The 24,642-nt window shown below is 38.7% G+C and overlaps 1 protein-coding gene across 1 annotated transcript in view; it reads right to left on the bottom strand.

Moving 5' to 3' along the window:
* The window catches only part of LOC124776894 (putative ATP-dependent RNA helicase TDRD12), a 451,178-nt gene that overhangs the window by 106,145 nt on the left and 320,391 nt on the right, over positions 1 to 24,642 (bottom strand). The window contains exons 19-21 of the mRNA XM_047252081.1: positions 21,538 to 21,742; positions 12,259 to 12,403; positions 6,149 to 6,256 (exon numbers count right to left, since the gene is read on the bottom strand). Of these exons, the coding sequence (XP_047108037.1) occupies positions 6,149 to 6,256; positions 12,259 to 12,403; positions 21,538 to 21,742 (458 nt within the window). The remainder of the gene's footprint in view (positions 1 to 6,148; positions 6,257 to 12,258; positions 12,404 to 21,537; positions 21,743 to 24,642) is intronic.

Consider the following 24,642-nt stretch of genomic DNA (forward strand, 5'->3'; position numbering starts at 1 on the left):
TGCCCAAGGTAGGATTCGAACCTGTGACCGTAGCAGCTGCGTGGTTCTGGACTGAAGTGCGTAGAACCACTCGGCCACCATGCCCGGCTTAACTGCCATCTGCACAGTTCAGAAACGCTGGTTGTGGAGGGGAGGATCCAGATCCAACAGTACCTGCATTTTGACAATTCTCATCCCTTCCACAGCAAAAAATCCCTTCCATACAGCCTAGCCACCTGCGGATGGAATATCTGCAGTAACAAGACCTCCCTTGCACAGACACAAAGGTAGGAGCTACGCCCCAGTCCTAGTTCACAAACAGATTTTCCACACCATATTCCCACATACCCCCAATCTTCCCACTACCCCCAAGAACCACCTACACAGGAGTTCCCCCTTCATCACCCAATACCATCCTGGACTGGAACAATTAGAATCCATTCTTCATCAGGGTTTTGATTATCTGTCATCACACCCCAAAATGAGGGACATCCTACCCAGGATCATTTCCACTCTCCGAAAGTAGTGTTCTGTCACCCATCCAACCTCCACAACATCCTAGTCCATCACTATGCCATTTCCAATCCCAACCCTATGCCACAGGGATCATATCCCCATGTAAGACCAAGGTGCAAGACCTGCTCAATCAACCCGCCCAGCACTTCCTATTCGTCCTTGTCACATGATTATTCTACTCCATTAGAGGCCACCTGTGAAAGCAGCCATATCGTGTATCAGCTGCAATCACTGCACAGCCTTTTACGTTGATATGGAAATGTCGTATGGCTAGGGCCTCCCGTCGGATAGACCGTTCGCCTGGTGCACGTCTGTTGAGTTGACGCCACTTCGGCGACTTGCATGTCAATTGGGATGAAATGATAGTGGTAAGAACAACACAACCCCAATCCCTGAGCAGTGAAAATCTCCGACCCAGCCGGAAATCGAAACCGGGCCATTAGGTATGACATTCCATCATGCTGACCACTCAGCTACCAACGTTGATATAAATATCAAGAAGCCAAACTGTGGCCAAGAGCAAAGTGGACCATCTTGTTGCACAACATGCAGCAGAGCATAATGACTCCACTACCAGCTTTTCTGAACTAAGCAGATGTTAGTTATTCTTTCAACTAATTCTCCACTCCTGAAATTATTCCACCCTCAACCTATGGCAACATACTGTCCTTACCACCCTCCACCCGACAGTTTCCACCACCTCTGTCCTATCACCCCCTCCCCACTCATGTCCCCTCACCCTCACTGTGCAGTGCTCTCTGCAAGGAGCCATAATCTTTTCCCTCGTCTCTTTACCACTCCCTTTTATTCCCTCCCTTCCTCTCCCCCACAGCCACCCAATGCTGCACCTGGTAGCCTTGTCTGACACCTCTAGCACCTGCACACTCAGCCAAACACCACTGTCTGTTCTTCGCCCACACACATCCCACTGTCTTTTCCCATCCCCCTCTCCAATATGGACTGTTGCACCCACTTGCTGAATTTCAGTTTCCGTCTGCCCTGAGGAACAAGAGACAGCATTCAAGTGTGTGTCAGGTGTGCTTGCTTGCATGAATGCATGTGTGTTTCTGTTTCCTGATGAAGGTTCTGCTGAAAGCTTAATGTGTAACGTAACAATCTTTTTGTTATATCTGTCTACAACTCCATGTGTCATCTTTATAGTGAATAGGAATCTGTTTCTGTTGTTGTTGTGGTCTTCAGTCCTGAGACTGGTTTGATGCAACTCTCTGTGCTACTCTATCCTGTGCAAGCTTCTTCATCTCCCAGTACCTACTGCAACCAACATCCTTCTGTATCTGTTTAGTGTATTCATCTCTTGGTCTCCCTCTACGATTTTTACCCTCCAAGCTGCCCTCCAATACCAAATTGGTGATCCCTTGATGCCTCAGAACATGTCCTACCAAACAATCCCTTCTTCTAGTCAAGTTGTGCCACAAACTTCTCTTCTCCCCAATCCTATTCAATACCTCCTCATTAGTTATGTGATCTACCCATCTAATCTTCAGCATTCTTCTGTAGCACCACATTCCAAAAGCTTCTATTCTCTTCTTGTCCAAACTAGTTATTGTCCATGTTTCTTTTCCATACATGGCTACACTCCATACAAATACTTTCAGAAATGACTTCGTGACACTTAAATCTATACTCGATGTTAACAAATTTCTCTTCTTCAGAAACACTTTCCTTGCCATTGCCAGTCTACATTTTATATCCTCTCTACTTCGACCATCATCAGTTATTTTGCTCCCCAAATAGCAAACCACGTTTACTACTGTAAGAGTCTCATTTCCTAATGTAATTCCTTCAGCATCACCCGACTTAATTCGACAACATTCTATTATCCTTGTTTTGCTTTTGTTGATGTTCATCTTATATCCTCCTTTCAAGACACTGTCCATTCCGTTCCACTGCTCTTCCAAGTCCTTTGCTGTCTCTGACAGAATTACAATGTCATTGGCGAACCTCAAAGTTTTTTTTCTTCTCCATGGATTTTAATACCTACTCCGAATTTTTCTTTTGTTTCCTTCACTACTTGCTCAATATACAGATTGAATAACATTGAGGAGAGGCTACAACCCTGTCTGACTGACTTCCCAACCACTGCTTCCCTTTCATGTCCCTCGACTCTTATAACTGCCATCTGGTTTCTGTACAAACTGTAAATAGCCTTTCGCTCCCTGTATTTTACCCCTGGCATGTTCAGAATTTGAAAGAGAGTATTCCAATCAACATTGTCAAAAGTTTTCTCTAAGTCTACAAATGCTAGAAACGTAGGTTTGCCTTTCCTTAATCTTTCTTCTAAGATAAGTAGTAGGGTCAGTATTGCCTCACGTGTTCCAATATTTCTACGGAATCCAAACTGATCTTCCCTGAGGTCGGCTTCCACCAGTTTTTCCATTCGTTGGTAAAGAATTCGCATTAGTATTTTGCATCAGTGACTTATTAAACTGATTGTTCGGTAATTTTCACATCTGTCAGCACTTGTTTTCTATGGGATTGGAATTATTATATTCTTCTTGAAGTCTAAGGGTATTTCGCCTGTCTCATACATCTTACTCACCAGATAGTAGAGTTTTGTCAGGACTGGCTCTCCCAAGGCCGTCAGTAGTTCTCATGGAATGTTGTCTACTCCCGGGCCTTGTTTCGACTCAGGTCTTTCAGTGCTCTATCAAACTCTTCACGCAATATCATATCTCCCATTTCATCTTCATCTACATCCTCTTCCATTTCCATAATATTGTCCTCAAGTGCACCACCCTTGTATAGACCCTCTATATACTCCTTCCACCTTTCTGCTTTCCCTTCTTTGCTTAGAAATGGGTTTCCATCTGAGCTCTTGATATTCATACAAGTGGTTCTCTTTTCTCCAAAGGTCTCGTTTTAATTTTCCTGTAGGCAATATCTATCTAACCCCTAGTGAGATAAGACTCTACATCCTTACATTTGTCCTCTAGCCATCCCTGCTTAGCTAATTTGCACTTCCTGTCAGTTTCTAGCCTTCCCATAATTGTTCAAATTCCAACCTAAACTTTCCATTGTTTGAAATTCAGAAAATATTTTTGGTATCTGCATCTACATCACCACTCTGCAGTTCACACTTAAGTGCCTGAACCACCTTCAGACTATTTCTCTACCATTCCACTCTCTAATGGCTTGAAAACAAACAAAAATCCGCTTCTCCATTCACCATGTGAATCAAAATTGTATTAAAAATATGACTTTGCTTTGGTGACAGCTGGGGCTAAGTTTGGGTAACTTGAGCCCCCAAAGTTGCAGTGTAATAAGTGAGATCCCTGAGCAAATCAATGGTCAACTCACCCACTTGTTGTGGGGTGGACATGCCGAAACCAGATAGCCCTTTATGCCATCATTGAGAAAACTTCGTCTCAATAAGTTTGAGTCCTTTGTTGAGATACATGTCACTGCTGGCACGTGCTGCCCCTTGATACCAATATGTAATCTCTTCAAGTAATGTGGTTTTTTATTTGTTCCAAAGTGTCATAGGGTTTGAAAGTCCACATGCTCAAAATGATAGTGAAGAGCTCTCTCAACATGGCTGATGACTGGCTCAATCAGTGTCCTCCATCATAAGTGTCCCAATGGTCATCATCTTCCAAAAGTCCCAATGTCCCACATGCTTGCTGGTATGTGGCTTTTTTCTGTCCGTCATCTATTTGAGGACCTGAAAACTGATGGGGGTCCCGTACATGGGTCAATATTGCACTGTGTAATTCTGCCCAGTACATCTAATGCCTTTGAAAGTGGCATTTTGCACATGATGCTTTCATTCTTTCCATGATGCATTCTGTATGTTATATTTTGGTACTTCCAAGTACAGCAAAATTTGGGCAAAGTCATCCAACTGCCACAGATGGAAAAATGCAGTCACGATGGTAATGGGTGGTGTAGCTACCCGATCGCATAAATTGGACTCTGTGAAGTACACACGCACACCATAGGGAAGGTGCACCTTAAGATGAGTCACTATCAGGTGCTTTTCATGAAATGGTAAACCCAATATCATCCATGCCACTTCGTTTCTGCTCACATATTGACCACAATAGACAACTACACTTCATCTCTTGTTTCAGTATTAGTGTAGCTCACTGCTGCATAATACATATCACCTAGTCATTACCTTTTCTATGTACTTGCCTGAAGCAAGTTACAAATCTCCATATTAATGTGTGATTTAAAACTTTTAAAAAGGAGCAGTAAGTAAGGAACCAATCAGCTGTTTGTCCACTATCTCTTGCGCGGTACCTCTCAGTTTAATTGTAATCATATGTCCCTCCTCCTTGGGTGCTCTGCATCTGTACGACAGATATCCATTCTTGTTCATTTGGGTCTCTTAACAGAGCCTGAGGATACTTTTTTGTGCATTTCTCATTCTTCATGTACTCAGTCATGGTTGGCATTCATACTGTGTGGCTGCCAGATGTCAGGCAGTGTGAGCACTATGTTCATTTTCGGTTTCTTTTTCTTCGTCCTACCCATCCGGATGTTACATTTTTAGGTCTGTTTGATCATGTGGCCCTCTCCTTTCTTTTTTCTAGTTTCACCAATATGTAGTGATCTGGAGCCCTTGCACCGACTGGCCCAACCTCATGTTATGTGTTACCAAATACAATACATGAGTTGGCTTGTTTCAGTAGTCTGGTCTTCTGGTTTTTACAGATATGTTGCATTATATTTCTTCTCTCCTCTCCTTTGTAAAAATTTCTGTACAAAATGAAACAATGCAAAATCCAGGATGGAATAATGACAATATTATGAAAGGACAGACTGCTACTCACCATATATAGAGGAGATGTTGAGTCACAGACATGTGAGGGGGGGAGACGGGGGGAGGGGGGGGGGGGGGGGAGAGGGAAGGAAGGAAGGAAGGAAGAAGCAGGTAAGCCGTGGTCTGAATAAATAATTAGTACAATTGAAGTGGATCTCTTTAAAATAAAGTAAAATTTTGCTTATATCCATTTTTAAACAATGACGTTGACAATCTGGCATATCTGATAATACAGCACTGACATACCCTGAGCATGCCGGTCCTGCCAGTCAGGCTGGTCGAGGTCCTTCTGCACTGAAATACCAGTACATCATTTATTGTGTCAAGCATGGTGAGTGATTAATTAATCCATTGACTCATAATCAGGAGAATTGCAAATTAAATCCACATGTTGCTACCTAGATTTAACTGTTCCATAGTTTTCTTAAATTGCTTTGGACAACTGTCACTGAACTCACACAAAATTCCATAAAATAAATGACTAAGACATCAAATATTTCACACACACCTCTAAATGTGTACATTCAATAAAAAATACCATCATTACGATAACTATGAAATCACATTATTGTGTCTCATGTCATTTTCAGACTACTATCAATGTTTTATACAAGTAAAAGAAAACTTGTGTGGTGACAAGAAAATATTTACTGGTTGCACAAACAGTAAAAAATTGGTGACAGGAAGAGCATTTGGCCACAAAGTTAAAACAAAATAAATTTGTCAAATCATGAAGACAGCACACCCCATATGGTGAGATAAATGCCAGGAGAGAGAGAGAGAGAGAGAGAGAGAGAGAGAGCACAAGAATCAATTAAATATTTATATTTCTGCTGTTATGGTACACATTGTTAAGGAGAAACTCACATGTCTTCCGGTGGATATCGCCCAATGCAGTAATCTCCTATGCTAAGATTAGGTGTTCCTGCTTTGATTTCAGTGGCATTCTGCAGTTCCTTCTCCAGTTTTTGATAACTGTAAGACATAAGATAAAATATGTACAAAATGAATCGTCTACCAAAGAGATGCTGAGATCTGTCTATGTTTATTTTCTGGCAGTTAATCAAGCCCCATTAGCAGATACTCATGGCTATAACTTCTGTTGCACAAGAAAAAAGATGGGTGCAAGATGCATTATGGATAGAGGCAGACTTTGTGGTGTCATCAGTGTGCTCCTGTCTTTGTGTTGCCAAGCCTAGTAAAGTAACAGTGGGGTAAGCAGAACATTTGGCCACTGTATTTCTGAATCTCCCTATTTATTTCCTTTGATAACCATCACCATCACTTCTTAAAGTAATACTTATGTTTGCATTTGCCACTCTTAATGGACAGTACACTGATAAGACTTTCATAATAAACTAACATGAAAATCAATGATAAATGTTCTGTGCACATATTGAAACACATGTTATAGAGGGACCTGGAAAAGTGATGTTACTGCTTGGAGCATAACTTATTACACTTTCTGTCACTGCATTTTGCCCCGCGACCCACCTTATGTGCACACTACTACAGTAGTCATCATTTTGATTACGGCTGCAATTATATGGTTTCATTTGCTTTCTGAGGTGAGAGCGAGATATGAATAACGAAACAAAACTTTATAGGATGTGTGTTTATTATTAACAGCAAAATACAGCAAAAATGTGTACCGATACACTCCAAAATGGTTGAAAATATCATCGGAAGTGTTACACATTTGTAACTGTCAAACTGAGAACCTCCCTCACTCTGCTGCTACTTTGCCAGTAAGTGCCATCTTCAGCTGAGGCAGTTTCTTTAGTAATGGCAGCCTCTTGATGTCCTAATGATGAAATATCTTTTTAATCAAGTAATCTATTTAATAATTTTGAATTGTGTTCAAGACCAACTTTATGGAAGATTCACTGCAGCAAAATAAAAATTGTGGTGCCCCAGTGCAGTGCTAGTTCTGTTTGCATGAAAATCATATTTGTAATATGGTAATTTAACCAGGACAACATAGAAAACAGGAGTGGGGAATGCTAAAAACATGCAAAACAAAATCACTATAAAGGGCTACAGTAAAAATTTAACAGGGCATTCTTGTATGCATATAAAATGATTTTGTTTGATCAGAGCAGAATAAATCTGAAACCAAATCTTATTAAACGAAAGTTATTAAAATGTTTTAAGAATGTTTAATTAATAATTGCTAATATAGTGTTATCATTTAGATGAAACTAGTTATCTCAATCAAGACATTTTGACATCATACTTTGCCTGCTTTATGTTGATTGTTTTCCAACTATTTTTAAAGAAAGTGTCAAGAAGTAAGCTGAACAGTGATCTTGCATCAGACTTTTTGGGATTATTTCATGAAAACTATCTGCGCATAACTTATTATGCCACTGTGAAAAGGAGGTGCTTCTGACTTCCTACAGATACTGGTAATAATTTCAAAAAACAAAAAGTTCAGTCACACAATGGGAGCTGACAGAGTAAATACGTGGGCTGTTCTGACCTTATTTTTTATTGTTGAAACTATCAATGGTATCAGGGTGCTCTGTGTTTGTAGGGATGCGTAGTGCAGATGCATGATTTTTTTTTCATGACTATGGAAACAAGTGGTTGCTGGCTACTCATTGACTAGAGATCATTTGTAAGTGATAGTTGTCAGATTTTGTGTTGTGGGCAAAATGACTGAAAAATTGGAACAATGTTATTGGATCAAATTTTGTTTTAGAATTGGCAATTCTCACATTTAAACAATTCACATGATTCAACAAGTATTTGGGGATGAAGCAATGGGTACCACACAAATAAAGGAGTGGTACAGCCACTTCAAAGATGGCTGAGCATCAACGAAGAAAGCAGCTCTCAAACATCTGTGAATGAGGTTGTTATTGATCAGAAACAGGATTCCATTTATCAAAATGAAAGCATCCATCACTTCCAAGAGTTAAAAAAGCAAAGCAAATCTGCAGAAATGTGAAAGTTGTGCTGTGCTGATCATCTTTTTTTACTCCAATGGTGTGGTCCATCAGAAGTAAGGCTCAGAAGGCATTAATGTCAATACAGAGTACTACCAAGAGGTTCTGCCTCATCTTTGTGAAGCAGTAAGGTGCAAATGGCTGGAGTTGTGGTCAGCAGGCAGTGGGCACCTTCACCACGATAATGTATCTGCTCATTGTTCTCAGTTCATAGCTTTTCGATCAAATACAACATGGCTGAGGTTTGTCAGCCTCCCTGTTTCCCTGACTGGGCACCAAGTGACTTCTGGCTTTTTCCTAAACTGAAAAAGACTCTGAAAGGGACCATATTTCAGAATAGGGAGACATTACGCAGAATTCAACAGAGCAGCAGCACACAATGGCAAAAGAGGCTTTCCAGTGATGCTTCCAGCAGTGGCAGCAGCACAGGCACCAACTCCATGGGGCTTGAGGGTGCCCGAGCCCCCTTGTAAAATCACAAAATTATGATGGAATTTTCCGTGTTTGATGACAGCTGCCTTTTAAAATACATTCAGTAATGATTTAAAGCAAATAATTATTATGGCAGTAAGCAGGTTAACTGAAAACAAGTGGTGTGAATCACGATAGTGTTACAGTGCTGCGGGCACACTTAGAATTTTTCCCAGTGCGTGATCCTTCAGGTAAAGTCTGGCGCTGGCTGGCCAGCACTGCGGCCATGGTGACATCAAAAGAACTGGAGCAGAAGCACCTAGAAACCTCCGCCTCGTGTCACCTAGACGCTTCAAGACATTACGGTGCTGCGGTTATATAAAGCCCAACCTGCTGTCGCAGTCATTCAGTGTGGATAGCTTTGTTCAGTGCATGCTGCAGACGTGTTTAGTGTTCCGACTTTAGTGTCCAGTGGACTATTTTATATGACTATATTTTATTCGTTTACTTTAGTCTCTTAGTGTATTGTGAATTAAGTTTGCAATGGATAAAATTGTTACCAAAAAGGCGCGATTGGAAGTTGATGATACTGAAAGTCAACCTCCAACAATTACTGTGTTGTCAATTGCTTCATCATCTCCTGGCGAGAACTGTTCACAGCCAAAACCAGGACAATACGGTAAGGGAAGATCATTTCAGAAGTCTTGGTTGATCAAATATACACGGCTAGAATACGAAGCATCTACTGAAAAAGTTTTTTGCAAAACCTGCAAAGAAGCAGATGCAAAAATCTATTACAATTTTCTCCAAAAAAAAAAAAAAAAAAAAAAGGAGAAGAAGAAGAAGATGCATTTACTTCTGTAGGGTTTCCTAACAGGAAAAAGGCTTTGGAAAAATTCCATCTTCATGAAAACACGTTTACGCATAAAGGTGTTCTGAAACTAAATTCTATCACTAACTGAAGTGTGGCCTCCCAAATGAATGAACAGTTCCCATGATATTCAAAACAAGATCATTGATCTACTAGGAAAGTCTGTGTTGAGAAAGGTATTGGCTTCAATCAAAAAGACTGAACATTTTTCTATTATGGTTGATGAAACATGTGATTCTTCGATTCAGGAACAAGTGTCATTTTGTACTAGTACTGTTGATGATTCCTTAATCATCAATGAAGACTGTATTGGGTTATATGAGACCCCCAACACTGAATCACAAACTCTGATAAGTATTTTAAAAGTTTTTGCTCGTCTTGATTTGTCAATGGATAAGTTAAGAGGACAGTGCTGCGACTTTGCCTCGAATATGAGAGGTAAGTTCAAAGGGCTAAAAAAGTTAGTTTTGGATATACAACGAAAAGCACGTTATGTTCACTGCACTGCTCACAGTTTAGACTTGGCAGTTGTAGACAGTCTCCACCATCTTACATCTATGAGGGGTAATATGGCTTTAACCAAGGACTTAATAAACACCGTAAGGAAATCCAACAAAAGAATGGGACTTTACAGAAGCATACGACCATGCTGGTCTACGACCCCTGTGCCTGACTCGATGGACTATGTAAGCTTCTAGCATCTTGAGAATATTGAAGAACTTTGAAGACCTTCTACAGTTATTTGAAACATTTTTTGCAGAGGACAAAACAGAGGCAGGTTACAAATGTGCAGGCTACCTTGAGTCAATGGTACAATTCAAGACTTATTTCTTTTTACGCCTTTATTGCCATGCAATGGATCCCAGTAGAGGACGTTAATGAAAAAATTCAATGCCCTCATCTACGTAATGCTGACCTGGAAAGAATATATGAGGGCTTGATTTGCATATTGAATGGAAGGCATGATAGTTTTGAACACTTTTGGGAATTGTGTTTAAAAGAAAAACCATCACAAGTTGATGATCCTTCGCTTCCTTGGAATTGAAGTATACCAAAGAAATATGAAAACAACAAAGCCAGCTCACAGCACACTTTCAAAACCCCAAAGGAATACTACAAAGCTATTTACATTGAAGTTTGTGAAACTGTGCAATTTGCTTTACTGAGTGCTTTGCTTCAACTGGACACACACAGGTCAATGCAGTTGAACAAGTGTGTTTGCTTTTAGTAAACAGAGGTGAAACAAATTTGGAAAGAATCAACTCAGTTTTTCAAAAATGACCTAGACATTGAGAGACTGCGCTTACACTTGAATATGTTAGCCGATATTGCTAATAAAAAACATCTGGTCTTAAGAAACATGTGTGATGTAAGAAAGTACATTACACAAGAGCCTGCAGTTGGAGAAATGTTATGTGAAGTAGTGAAGTGCATTAAGCTTCTCCAAGTAGCTCCAATCACGACAAAAACAGCAGAATGGTCATTTAGCGCCCTTAGATACCTGAAGTCATATCTCTGATCAACAATAGGACAGAAGCGATTGAACAACTTGGCTGTTCTTCATGCCCACCGACATGTTTTGGATGAATTGGATATCCAACCAGTCAACGACGACTTCATATTCAGTAATCCAGTCAGAAGGTCAGCATTTGCACCTTTCTAAAGACACTCAGGGCCCTAATAATGGCATTTAGGGCAATATTAAAAATCTTTATAAAATAGAGAATTAAATATATACATAATGTTAAATTTTCAGTTTGAAAATATTAGTACTAGTTTAGTACTGCATTACTATACTACTGTATTAGCTATTTTCAAATACTTAAATATTTTTAAGGTGTAAGACCCAATTAAAACCCTCTATGTACATACTTTTTGACTGAAAGTATTTGGCATACTGTATTAACTTAATTAAAGCATTAACTTTGAGATACTGTTCTTATTTAATGAACCTTGAGCCTTACTCAAAGTGCTATTACTGTTGCGACAGCAATATTTTATGTTTTGTTCTTTTAATGATAGTTTAGGATTTATTTAAATATAATTTCAGTCTTTTCAAAGCTATATATACACTGCTCTATAATAGTCTATAAGCATGATTATTACTGTAAATTAAATTATCTTTTTATGAAAATACCGTGTGTGTTTATGTTTTGTTTCTTTTTTGAAAGTCAAAAAATGTGTCAGGCTTGTCGAGTTTCCCAGAGTGTCGAGTTATCGAGAGTCCAGTTTCCGAGATTCTAATGTTGATCATATGACTCTAAAATGCTTAAAAAAACTTTGAAACTCACTATTTTTCATCTAAAATTTAAAAAATTTCCCGGCGCAAGACCCCAGTATGCCCCCCCCCCCCCCAATATTTTTTTATAAGTCGGCACCCCTGGGCAGCAGCGCTGGGAGTGACGTGTAGAAGCTGAAGGGGACTATTTCAGGGTGACTAGTGTCAAACAGCTGTATCTAAATAAACACTGATTTTATAAATAATACTCTTGATACTTTCTGGACAGCCCTTGTACAAGTAAAATGTGGTGCAGAGAGGCAAACATAGTTTCAAGCAATTTTATGTTTTAGCCAAAAGTGCCTTTTATGTTACACCAGAAACAATTTTTAGCACATGAAAATTTTGGTTAAGAAGAACAAAATTACTTCTGTCTGATGCAAAACACACACACACACACACACACACACACACACACACACACACACACACACACTCTTTGTAATTTGGAACTACATTTACTCACCTTTCTTCCCATTTGGCATTTCTTATGAAGAACTTACTAGGGCTATCAGCAGTAAAGAACGCAATTTCAGTGTTGTCTCGCTCTGAAAGAAATGCCCATTGGGGTTCCAGACTACCCTCCTTTTCATTTTGGCACTGCTGAGCTTCTAAAAACAATCAAGTCATTAGCAGGCAAAAATCATAAAATTTATCTCTATTCTTAATTAATAAGGCTTGTTAAAATATCTCTGACAATTTGCTATCTTTTGGACAAATTCTTTTTTGAGTTACAGCACACACACATCTGTCGAGTACACTGTGCCAACTGACTACACAATTCTGGGACAGCTTGACTACAGAATTGCAGTCTTGGCCTGGCAATGTGTACTGGTCTACTGCGGTATTTATAACTTATTACTTGATTGTATTTCCTTCCTGTCCTACTATGTCTGAAGTGTGTGTGTGTGTGTGTGTGTGTGTGTGTGTGAGTGTGTGTGTACTGCTGCCTGAAAAAGCATGCCAGGGAATCTTATCTCCTTATGATACACCTGAAGTAGATCAGTTTTTGTTCCAGTATTATGCGTAACCTGGAGCAAACTGGTTTTAGTTACCGTAATACTCGTTTTCTTATTCCCTTTGACATTCAGTACAAGCCCAACCACTGCACTTTCTTCTTTAACTTTCAGTATGAGAATCTTTAACTATTCTTCACTTTCTACCATCAATATGGTATCATCTGTATATCTAAGGTTATTTATATTATCTCAGCTATTTTATATCCATCAGTTCTCTTAATGTACTCTGCATATAGACTGCATAAATAAGGTGAAATATACAGCCTTTAATACTCATTTCCCAATCTTGACCCATTTAGTTTGACATACTGAATGCAACACTTTCACCACATTTTTCCAGTGACTTTGCGCCTGCTGGAATTACATTATGTTCATTAAACTTGTTTTTATTATTATTTTCTGTGACCCATTAGACTTCGCTATCTAACATCTTGTTCTGATTCTTAGTTCAGATTTACATCACCATATATTTCAAATATTTTAGGGTAAAAAGAAAATACAATTAAATAAAAAGTCATAAATCCAACTGTACACCATAATTACAGTGCAGTAATTGGCTCTCTTCACCGTGTATAAAACCACATAGGTGGTATGACCTACACTTGCAATAATCAGAAGCATCAGTAGGATTAATCCTTCCAATGTTGAAACTTAATCTATTTTAGTTTAAAGCAATGTAAACTGAAAGACAAACAGTGAGCTTTCATCTTATAACTTCCATATTTAATGCTGCATTGCAAATTTCAAGCTATATTGACCCAATCTTTGGTTAGGTATGCTGTTTACAAGGTTGAAACATACCTTGTAAATTTCTTGATTCTGTTGGTAAAAATCTACTGTTTGAAACCAGAATGGGACAATAAGCAAAGTAATTCTAAAGTTGAAATCTTTAAATGAGGGATAAAAAGTACACCATGTGTACGATTTAGGTCACACTAAATTTAGTCTATATCCAGTATCCATGACATCTGTGGAATCTCGGAACATTTTCCGAGTTCAAATATAAAGAGGTATCTCAAACAGAATGACCCCTCTCATGCCAACCATCATGGATTCTGAAACCATCTACCACGTGAAACCCTACTTTCACTTTTGTCACATGACATCCAGAAAGCCATGTACCAAGGCAGTCAGGAAGGTGCAGTATCTCTTGACTTCTAGCAAGCATTCGACTCAGTAATACACCTAAACTTACTATCAAAATTACAATAGTATGGTGTATCAAGTGACATGTACGACTAGGTTGAGGTTTCATTGGTGGGAGGACACAATAGGTTTCTTGGTTGAAGAATCGTCGACAGATGTAGAAGTAACTTCAGGTATGCCCTGGAGAAATGTGCTGGGACTCTCGCTGTTCATGTTGTACATTAATGACCTTGCAGACAATATTTATACTAACCTCGGAGTTTTCACAGATCATCAGTTATCTAAAATAAAGCACTGTCACAGAAAAGTTGAACGAATACTGTCAAGTCTTGAGAAGATTCAAAGTGGTGCACAGTTTGGCAACTTGCTTTAAATATCCAGACAGTCAAACTTTACACTTCACAAAAATGTAGTATCCAAAGACTACAAAATCAGTGAGTCACAGGTGGAAGAGGTCAACTAATACAAACACTCAGGTGAACAACTTTGTAGTGATATGAAATGGCATGATCGCATAGACTCAGCCATAGGTAACAGACTTCATTTCATTGATAAACACCGGGTAAATGCAATCAGTGTACAGAGGAGAGTGCTTACAAAACACTCCTGTGACCCGTCCTAGAATATTGTTACAGTGTGAGGGAATTGTACCAAATAGGATTAACAGGGAATATTGAATATATACAGAGAAGAGCGACATGGGTGGTCACAAGTTTGTGTGACACATGGGAATACATCACAGAGATTCTGGAGAAAATGAAGTGGCAAACATTTGAAGATAGATACAAACTATCCTGCGAAAGGGAAACAATTTTAAGTGATGAATCCAGGAATATAATACAACCTCTTATGTATTGCTCTCACAATAACCACAAAAACAAGATCAAATTAATTACAAAGACAAGATCAAATTAATTACAGAAATCACACAGGTGCTTAAAAGTACTCCTACTTCCCGTTCCCCATAAATGAATGAAATGGGTAAAAGCCCTAATAATGGCTGTAGGCTTCACAGTGGTTTGTAGAGTATGGATGTGGATGTAGATGAAGAATGAAGTAACAACTTGCAAGAGAAGATGCAATGTTACTCATTGAATCTCCATATAAGTGCATCTGCACATCATTCTTTTCCTCTTCAACTTCATGCATCCATTTGCTGGAAATGATGAGCATGTGTCATAGCACACTGCTTCCTAGGTTGGGTGGGAATCTCCCGTACAGTTTATCAGCTGGTACACCTGTGTGTTCTGTTGTGTACTGTGTTGTGCTTGTGCTTCCAGGTGATTTATGTGCAATGATGTCTCTAAACTTTAAAGAAAGCATGCTGAAATTTACAGATGATTGCACACAAAGAGAAGTCATGTGGAACTCCACTTCTAAAATTTATTTGAATAAATATTTCAGATGTTATGCCCTCAGTACTAAGCATGGGCTTGACTTGATAGAAATAAAAATATGGTACAAAGCCTATGGTCATATTACTGTACAGAATGTGATAAGTCTTGAAGTAGGAAAACACAGAAGGAAGTAGGCTACATATTTACAAAAACTGCATGTGAAAACTGCGGACAAAACTTCTTACTTTGGAAACTTAATAGTACATAAACTAATGAGTCAGCCACCTAAACAACTGAAAAACATGGCACAGGTGGAGATCCTTAACAAATTACTAGAAACTGATGAGGACACTGATAATGTAAATATACATTTGGAAAACACAACCTCTGCTGTGGTGCATTCTAGGAACAATGATGTTATTGAATTTTCAGCATTCAAGGACTTCGATCTATAATCGTTACTGAGCAAAGTTGTTTAAATAATTATTTTTATAAAATGAAATACAAATGATGTAATGTAATCCAACTAATCTTTACATAACCACTGAGAACATCCCTTAAATGTTTCACAGTTTCATAAATAATCACTTACCTGCTTTGTTTGTAAATGCGAAATAAATATCTCAAACTGGTATATGTGTTGCCAGATAAGAAAATGTTATTGTCAGCCTGATCACTGCCGAAATTGCAGTGTGTATAATAGTGTGTTGATTAGAGATACAAGTTCTCAGTTTCACAATCAGAAAATAAAGATCTTGCTGCAATATTTTTCTGAATTTTTGTGAACAAAAGTCACTATCATTTCATATTCTCACTTACAGTAACCCCGTTATTTAGGTACTGTTTTAACCACAGCTACCTCTGTGTTTTTTCTTTATGTTACCTTTCTTTGCAATAAAGTTTGGGGGTGGATGCATAACAGACTACTTGAACAATGAGGTAACATATGGACATGAAAGCATACTTTTGAACAGTACATTCTGTTTGTTAATTTTTGTGTATATGCTTTTGTTCTCGTGAGGTTGTGCTTTCTTGTGAGGTAGTGCTTGCACACAAGGAAAGAGGCCTTGTATGATTATACAAGAGCCTTTTTAGATGATATTACCTATTTCATCATCTTGAAATAACATGTGGCCTTCTCCAGAATGAGAACATCTTTACTTGCTGTTCTAGTTGGAGAGCATGTTCTAGTCATTCTGGGACATCTTGTCTCTCAGTTACAAATACAATTACAGAGGATCTGAACATAACAAAGAACGTCTGATCACAAAGAGAATTTCTTAATATGTCTCCACTTCATCTGCTTCAGAAACACTTTGTATTGTAGGGAAATCAATGTTGAAAAACAATTTTATCTTAATTTCCTCTTTAGACTGAAATTTCCATCCAGTGTCACATCAACAACAGCTTTCCATCACCAAGATTATCAGAGATGGAGCACTATCTCAGTTGAACAAGAATGAGTAAGAACTGGGCAATCATTAAAGAAGGTGTACCAGCATTCAGTAAATGTGTTTCAAGAAACCACATATAGCCTAAAACAAGTTGGCTGAATGGTATTTGAAAACAGCTCCTGGCTGTATCTTATTTGAAACAAACTCCTGCCACAAACAATGTCAGTGTTTTAACCACTGTCCTCTTATTCATCAGTTAGTAACATATCTGTATGTGTACTCACACAATGAAACGAAGTGAGGTCAAACAGTTCCACTTGCTCTAAAACCATTCCCAACATAAGTATTTTCTTCCTTTTCACACAGCTTGCACGTATACTACAAGTACTTAAAATTTCTAAATTCTTTGTTAAGCTACAATTTTATAAATCTTATTGTTGAGAATATAATGTACATGAGGCTGATGATAACACTATTGACATTTTGTATAGAAACATTTTCTTTAAGGCAATATTCATAACTGAAAATTCATAAGAACCATGTGCACTTAAAGATCTGATGCCCCTAATAATGGTTTAAGGAATTCAAATGCTGGGCTGGTCCCAAAATTCCACATCAGAGAATATGATAAAAAAACAGTTAATGCTCAACTAGTATTGTATAACTTTGTAACGTAATTGGTATTGTGGAATCTGTCAGACTTTAGAAGTTAGCTGCTGATTTATACAATACTGTCTTTACTTATTAATTGTTTATTAACAGCAACTAGTTACAACTTGTATTTTCAAACATATGAAAGCAAAATAATTATTAATAGGAAAATACTGAAAATATGCAAGTTATGTTCTGAAAAAGTGGACTTTCCTACTTTTCTCAAAATCGACAAATAAAACCTCTTGTTATTAATCCTACACTACGCCACTGTTTATTAAAAGACCAAGAATCAGAAATAGAAACAAAATTGCTGGAAAATTTCTAGCATGAATTTACATTTTTATGTTAACTTCCACAATTTTTGGGGATCACAGTACAGGCATCATATGGGTACTGGTTCCTGGTGTCTGTCATATACACCATATTTAATCCATATTTTGCTGATTTTCTTGACAGGTGCATCTGAAATCTATTCTGACCACGGAAAGGCACTAGGATTTTATCAATACGCATAGCACTGCCTGGAGAGTAATACTGTTGACAGTTCACAATCAATCTTTTAAAAAAGTTTGACATTGCAGCAGTTACACCTTTTTTCCTTTGTGCTCTGTCAACTGGACTCTCAAATAGAAGAGCTGTTGATACAAACAAAAATGTTTTCATATAATGCTGTGAAAAATAATATGTCTGGTTCCACCCAGTGAGAAGAGATGATCTGTGGATTGATCACAATATTTGGAGGTTGCTGTGAATACAAGGAAGCCTATAAAAGCATTCAGTTCAAGAACATCAATATCATGTGCAAAAGATATGTTTTTTTGAGATAACTTTTGTTTTACCAATTTTATCTTTTGACCACTGTAGAATGTCATCCAAAACATCATGATTAAAAAGGAGACCCCATACTTTTTTCACATCTGATTCCAACCAAATCATTTCTTCCAAAGGCATTTTGAAGTTTGGTTTATTTACTCTCAGAACTCATTGGGAATAATCAGTCTGTTCAAGCTGTTTTTAATTATGAGATAGACCTGACGGAGGTTCCATATTGTACATATTAATTATGAGGTATTGTCATTAACAACCATAAGATATTGCACAATAATTATTACAATAGACATTAAATGTTAGTAAACACATCTGATAAATAAGAATCCTGCAACTGGTATCATACTCTGAGAGCTGTCACAGCGACTTTACTGTGAATTTGTGCATTTACTGAAGGTCAGAAGTGCTACTGGCACCCCATCTTCACAGCAAGTAGCCAGCACCACAGCTTAAAGGGACATGGAGGGAAAACGCACAACGACCCCGGAAAGGGCAGGGATGTCCACCAGAAAGCTTGACAGCCATCTCACAGACGTATGATACCAATTAAGGGATAAAATATGAAAACACGTGGCACAAAGTTTAGACGATTCACAGACAGATAGTGTACATGACTGCCCTCCCTTTAGGTATTTTGATGACTGAGGTGTCAGGAAAGACACCCAGCTGCAAGGTTAAATAATAAAATGAGATTTACCAAATCCCAAACAAGCAGATCCCATACTAGATGGGATATAAGTGGCAGCCAAATGAAAATGAAACAGGTGGAAAAAAGAGTAAACTGCTTATTATTTAAAAAGTAATCACCATAACATTAACACATTAATCCTACAGAGAGAAAAGATAGTCAGTGCCCTCATGAAGACATGTTTGTTGTTGTCTACAGGTCTATGTTTGTACCCACGCTTGCACCTCTTTGTCTGAAGCCAACCAACAGCCACAATATTGCTCTTCAAGGCTCCAAAAATATGGAAATTGCATGGGGAGATATCGGGACTGTATGAAAGACGTGTAAGGTTTTCAGGTTTTCCCAGGGAAACTTCTGCAGCGTAGTCAAAACAATAGGCATGCAGGATCCAGGAAAGTCAGGATGACCTTTTCCTTTGATTGCAAGGGCCCGCTGATCATTGACTTTCTGGCACCCAGCACGACAATTAACACACTGCAGTATGTGGACTCTTTGCAAAAACAGAAGCATGCCATTTAGTCGAAACACCCAAGGATGTTGACAGACAGCATCGTTCTGCTGCAGAATAGGGTCCGCTCACATGCTGCCAAAGTTGTTTCAAGTATATTATAGATGTTTCGCTAGGAAGTCCTAACACATCCTCTATAGAATCCCAATCTCTCCCCAAGCCATTTCCTTTTTGAGCCCTGAAGACAGATGATTTGCTTCACATGAAGAGGTGCACGCCTCATCACAACCACGGTTCCACAATCAACTGCAAACATTTGTCCATAAACGCACTCACAGTTTTGTCTCACAGTGGGATAAATGTATGAACAGTTATGGGATTACCTTTGAAATTGTAAACAGATCCCTTATTTTTTCCATATGTCTTGTTTTCATTTGATTGTCCCTTCTAAAAGACATAAAGAAAAGAAGTAGTGTACCTAAACTTCCTGGCAGATTAAAACTGCGTGCTGGACCGAGAATCGAACTCGGGTCCTTTGCCTTTCACGGGTAAGTGATCTACCATCTGAGCTATCCAAGCATGACTCACAACCCGTCCCACAGCTCACCGGCACCTCATATTATAACATCGAAACTTCACAGAAGCTCTCCTGCAGACCTTGCAGAACTAGCACTCCTGGAAAAAAGACAATGTGGAGACATGCCTTCGCCACAGCCTGGGGACTGTTTGCAGAATAAAAAGGACGAGGTACTGGTGGAATTAAAACTGTGGAGACGGATCGTGAATCATGCTTGGGTAGCTCAGATGGTAAGCACTTGCCTTCAAAAGGAAAATGTCCCAAGTTCGAATCTCGGTCCGTCACAAAGTTTTAATCTGCCAGGAAGTTCCATATTAGCACACACTCCACTGTAGTGTGAAAATTTCATTCTGGAAACATCCCACAGGCTATGGCTAAGCCATGTGTCTGCAATAGTTTTTCTTCCAGGAGTGCTAGTTCTGCAAGATCTGCAGGAGAGCTTCTGTGAAGTTTGGAAGATAGAAGACAAGGTACTGGTGGAATTTAAGCTGTGGGGATGGGTCATAAGTCATGCTTGGGTAGCTAAGATGGTAGACCACTTGCCAGCGAAAGGCAAAGGTCCTGAGTTCCGAATCTCAGTCCAGCATACAGTTTTAATTTGCCAGGAAATTTCTATCAGTGCACACTTTGCTGCAGAGAGAAAATTTCATTCTGGAGTACACCTAAACTTTGTAAACAAAGCATAAAATCTGAGTTTCTATAAAAAGCTTGACAAGCTCTGCTAGAAAACAGGAAGAAAACAGTGATTCTAAAAATCTGCTCCAGGAAACAGAACATGGTATTATAGCTTCAATAAAATAACTTTGTGGCTGACAGACTGCAGAGACAGAGGACAATGTTGCTGGCATGCAGCCAGTCATGTTCGACAAGCTCTGCACGTACCTACAAAACAGGCAACACAGGTAGCATGTGATGCTTGAGAGAGAAGTAAGATTGGCTGGTGGCGGGCCTCTACAAATTGACTCACTCAAATTTCTATCACAAAGCTGTTTTAATTGAAGTGTAATATGATTTTGAGTTAAATGAAATAACTTCACTGCCAAGTGTATACATTACTCACATTTTTTTTATGTCTTGACTGAGTATGTAATATCTTCGTATTTTATGATTTTATAGAACCCTTCCTACAGGACTCTTTTAAACAGATGCTGTGGACAACAGCACAATCAGCCACTGCTGAGCTATGGTAGAGTACAGTTACATGGATGAAGTCTTGCATAATGTCCATCTGGTCAGTTAACTTTGAGTAATACAAGAGTAAAGTTACATAATATTAGCAGCCTATATTCAGAAAGATTTCCTCCCCTCCCCCTCCAAACCCTCAGGCAAAATACTTTTTTCAGTCTTTGTACATTATTAACTGGTTCTGTGATATAATGGAACTTGTCATCTGCAAGCTGATCATCAGGAAAATATGCCGAGACAATCAATGTGATCTGATTTAACATTAACTTTGACAGTATCAAGCTGATTATTTAAATTTATTTAAGCATCTATTGGTTCACCTAATAGATATGAAATGGAAATGACAATCAAGGCAATTACTGTTACAACACAGGGAGGTAAGCTAACAATTAAAGATTAATACATGTGTATTTTACTGCTTTAAATATGTTGTACTTACATAAATGAAATTTGAATAAAAAATGCTTACCTGAACAGTATTCTGGCAAAACCAACCCAGCTTCTTCACATAATGTATACAACCTTGACATATGATGTGGATTTTCTACACCAAGGTCATTTTCTAATATCTTTTGCCTCAATGAAAGAACTACAGCAGTTGTCTTCAAAGCAGGAAGTAGTTGATGGCATTCAATAGGATCAAGCCATAAGGTAGCAGAAAGGCTCAATAGTATCTGCAATTCACATTTTATCATAAATACAGTGGAGGGAGATAAAAGTGTGAGTTTTTTCATATGTGCTTCTGTACAGGCAGTCAACACAGCCGTTGTGTATATACATACACGATCTTGCTTATTTATACTCTTTAGGTACACCAAAATTAAGTTACAACACATGGCTTGGAATTAACTTCATCACACACAGAGTTGTTTATAGAATAGAAAACTAACTGTATGAGAGGACAGTTATCTCCTAGCTAAATAAAGGATACAGTGAGTAGCATACAGTCTGCTCACAAGAAAACGAGCAAATTCTGACAGGGGTGCAGAGAGTGAAAGAAGCAAGCTCTGATCACTGAATCCCAGCACACAGGCTGTGGAGGGGATTGGAGCAGCACAGGGAGAGGGAGAGGGGGAGGGAGGGGGGGGGGGGGGGACTGAGCTAATGTCACGCAGTGCTGGCAACACAGTTGTGTTCACACATAATTTGTTACCAAGTGGCACTGTAAGTGCCCTCTATTAGCCACCCGCTGTAACAGCTATCAACTAGGTATTGCACGTCAACAAATTGAGACATGGGTGTAAAATCATTTTGCAGGATTCAGGAAAGCAGAATTGACAGTTTCATGTTCAATGATGGTCCTGTTGCTACTAATTCCTGTTCAGTTCTCATAGACAACTTGAAATTAAAAAGAACCAGTAGTAAAATTTGCACTCTGGACAATAAAGAAAGAATGAGTGAGATTTGGAACATTTATCCACATATGTAACGCTGAACTGTATGCACACATAAATCACTCAGAATAAGTCTCATTACATTTCTCATCTTTGCATATGGTGTTATTGTAGCTACTGCCTGATTCAGCAGTATTAATACTGATTTTGTCTATTCAGAGTTCAATGATACCATCGCGCCTCCCATAATCTTCTTCCAGTTGTTGGACCTTCCTTAAGTACCCTTCCTAGTCATCAGCAGTAACTGACAGAAGTAATTCCTTGCAATCTTAAATAGATTGTCTTTGGACATGTTGCCTGAAATGTTGTGATCCCTAAACAGCCGTTTTACTTTTGTCCATGCCAGTTTTTCAGCACTCAAATCACAATTAGAGAGTGTCAAGCAGATAACTATGTGGCCTTTCTCTTTTGCCGTTTTGTCGATCAAATATGTTTTTTAGCAGGTCTATGCTCTTGAATTAAAGGAAACAGAGCCTGCTTCCTCATGCTCTCATTACAGGCAACACACCTCTTTTGCAATCATTCAAACATCCTTCCTGTGTTTTCCCATCTGTCGGTTACGGTATGCATCATTGTCGACCACAATGACTGACACTGTAGAAAGACTTGGGAGACCCATAATTGCAAATCACTTTTCAAAGTTTTCAGAATTGATTTGACCATAGTAATGTCCTTTTGCAGATTTAACCCAGGATTTTAGTTGGATCTCCCTGACAAACCCCTTCCTCATTCCAACACTTCCAACAATAAATCAACAAAAATAATCGATTTTTGGAAAATATAATGCAATTATATAGATAAAAAATGTACTCACAGCAGGAGAACACACATATAAAAGGTATTAAAGCCTGCAAGCTTTAGGAGGGGTGGAGGCAGGGTGTTTTCTGATCCTGGGGAGGAGGGCTTTGAAAGGCAGCTATTTCCTGACTTTTCTGTGTGCCTGTATGATCCTCACAATTAAATAAAAATAAAGTGATGGTCACATTTGGAATGACGAGAGTTATGCAAGAATACATAATAATTGTAAACAAAATACATTTTCATGAGAAAGTGACGCTGTATCAGCAACAGCTGCATATAGAAAATAAAAGACAATCTCTTACAAAGATCTGCAATAATAAATGAAGAAAATTTGAATCCATGTTCCAATTTATTATTTGACTTTTTAATGACAAATTTATTTACACACAAAGCAGGTGGTCTGTGTCTTTAGTATGCAGTATGCTGATGTGACTCACAAGTTACTTTTGACATTGTTCTGTGGACTACATTCTTTGAAATTTTGAAGGTGGCATGGACAAAATACTGGGAGCAAAAGGTTATTTAGAACTTGTACAGAGAGAAGACAGCAGTTAAGAGAGTTGAAGGACATATAAGGTAAACAGTGGTTGAGAAGAGAGATATACAAGGTTGTAACCTGTCCCCAATATTAGTCAATCTGTACACCCAGTATGCATTAAAAGAATCCAAGGAGAAATTTGGAAAGGTAAGGACTCAGAAAAACAGCTGAATAGAGTGGATGGAGTTTTGAAACGAGATTATAAGATGAATATTAACGAAAGTAAGACAAATGTTATAGAATGAAGTCAAATTAAATCAGAGAATGCTGAAGGAATTAGGTTAAAAAATGAAACACTAATTGTAGTAGCTGAGTTTTGCTATTTGGGCAGTAAAATAACTAATGGAAGGCAAAATAGAGAGGATATAAAATGCAATACATCCTACATTCCCGTAACCCTCCTGGCCTCAACCTCCATTAGTCACTGTCCTCATCCATCCAGCCCCCTCCCTGTTCCCATTCCAGCACTACACAGCCGTCATTTCACTGCCACACCCAGTCTTTTAATTTCTTTTATTTCTCTCCTTTCCACTACTTACCCCCTCCCTCCCCCCCACCACACCTTCTCTCCTACCCTCCGTCTAAACTGAAACACGACTGTCCATCACTCCCACCATACTATCCCTCCCCCTTCCCGCCCCAGCCTCCTCCTTACCCCCACCCAGTCGCCACTCCCATCATGCACTGGTGCTGCTGTTCGCAGTGTGGTCTCAGCTCTCTGAGACTGCAGATGTGTGTGCAAATTGCGTTTATGTGTGTATGTGTGTGTGTGTATACTGCTGACAATTGCCTTAATGGCCAAAAGCTTTAATTGAGTGAATCTTTTTGTTGTGCCTATCGC

This window comes from Schistocerca piceifrons, chromosome 2 (assembly GCF_021461385.2).
Source record: "Schistocerca piceifrons isolate TAMUIC-IGC-003096 chromosome 2, iqSchPice1.1, whole genome shotgun sequence".
NCBI lineage: Eukaryota > Metazoa > Arthropoda > Insecta > Orthoptera > Acrididae > Schistocerca > Schistocerca piceifrons.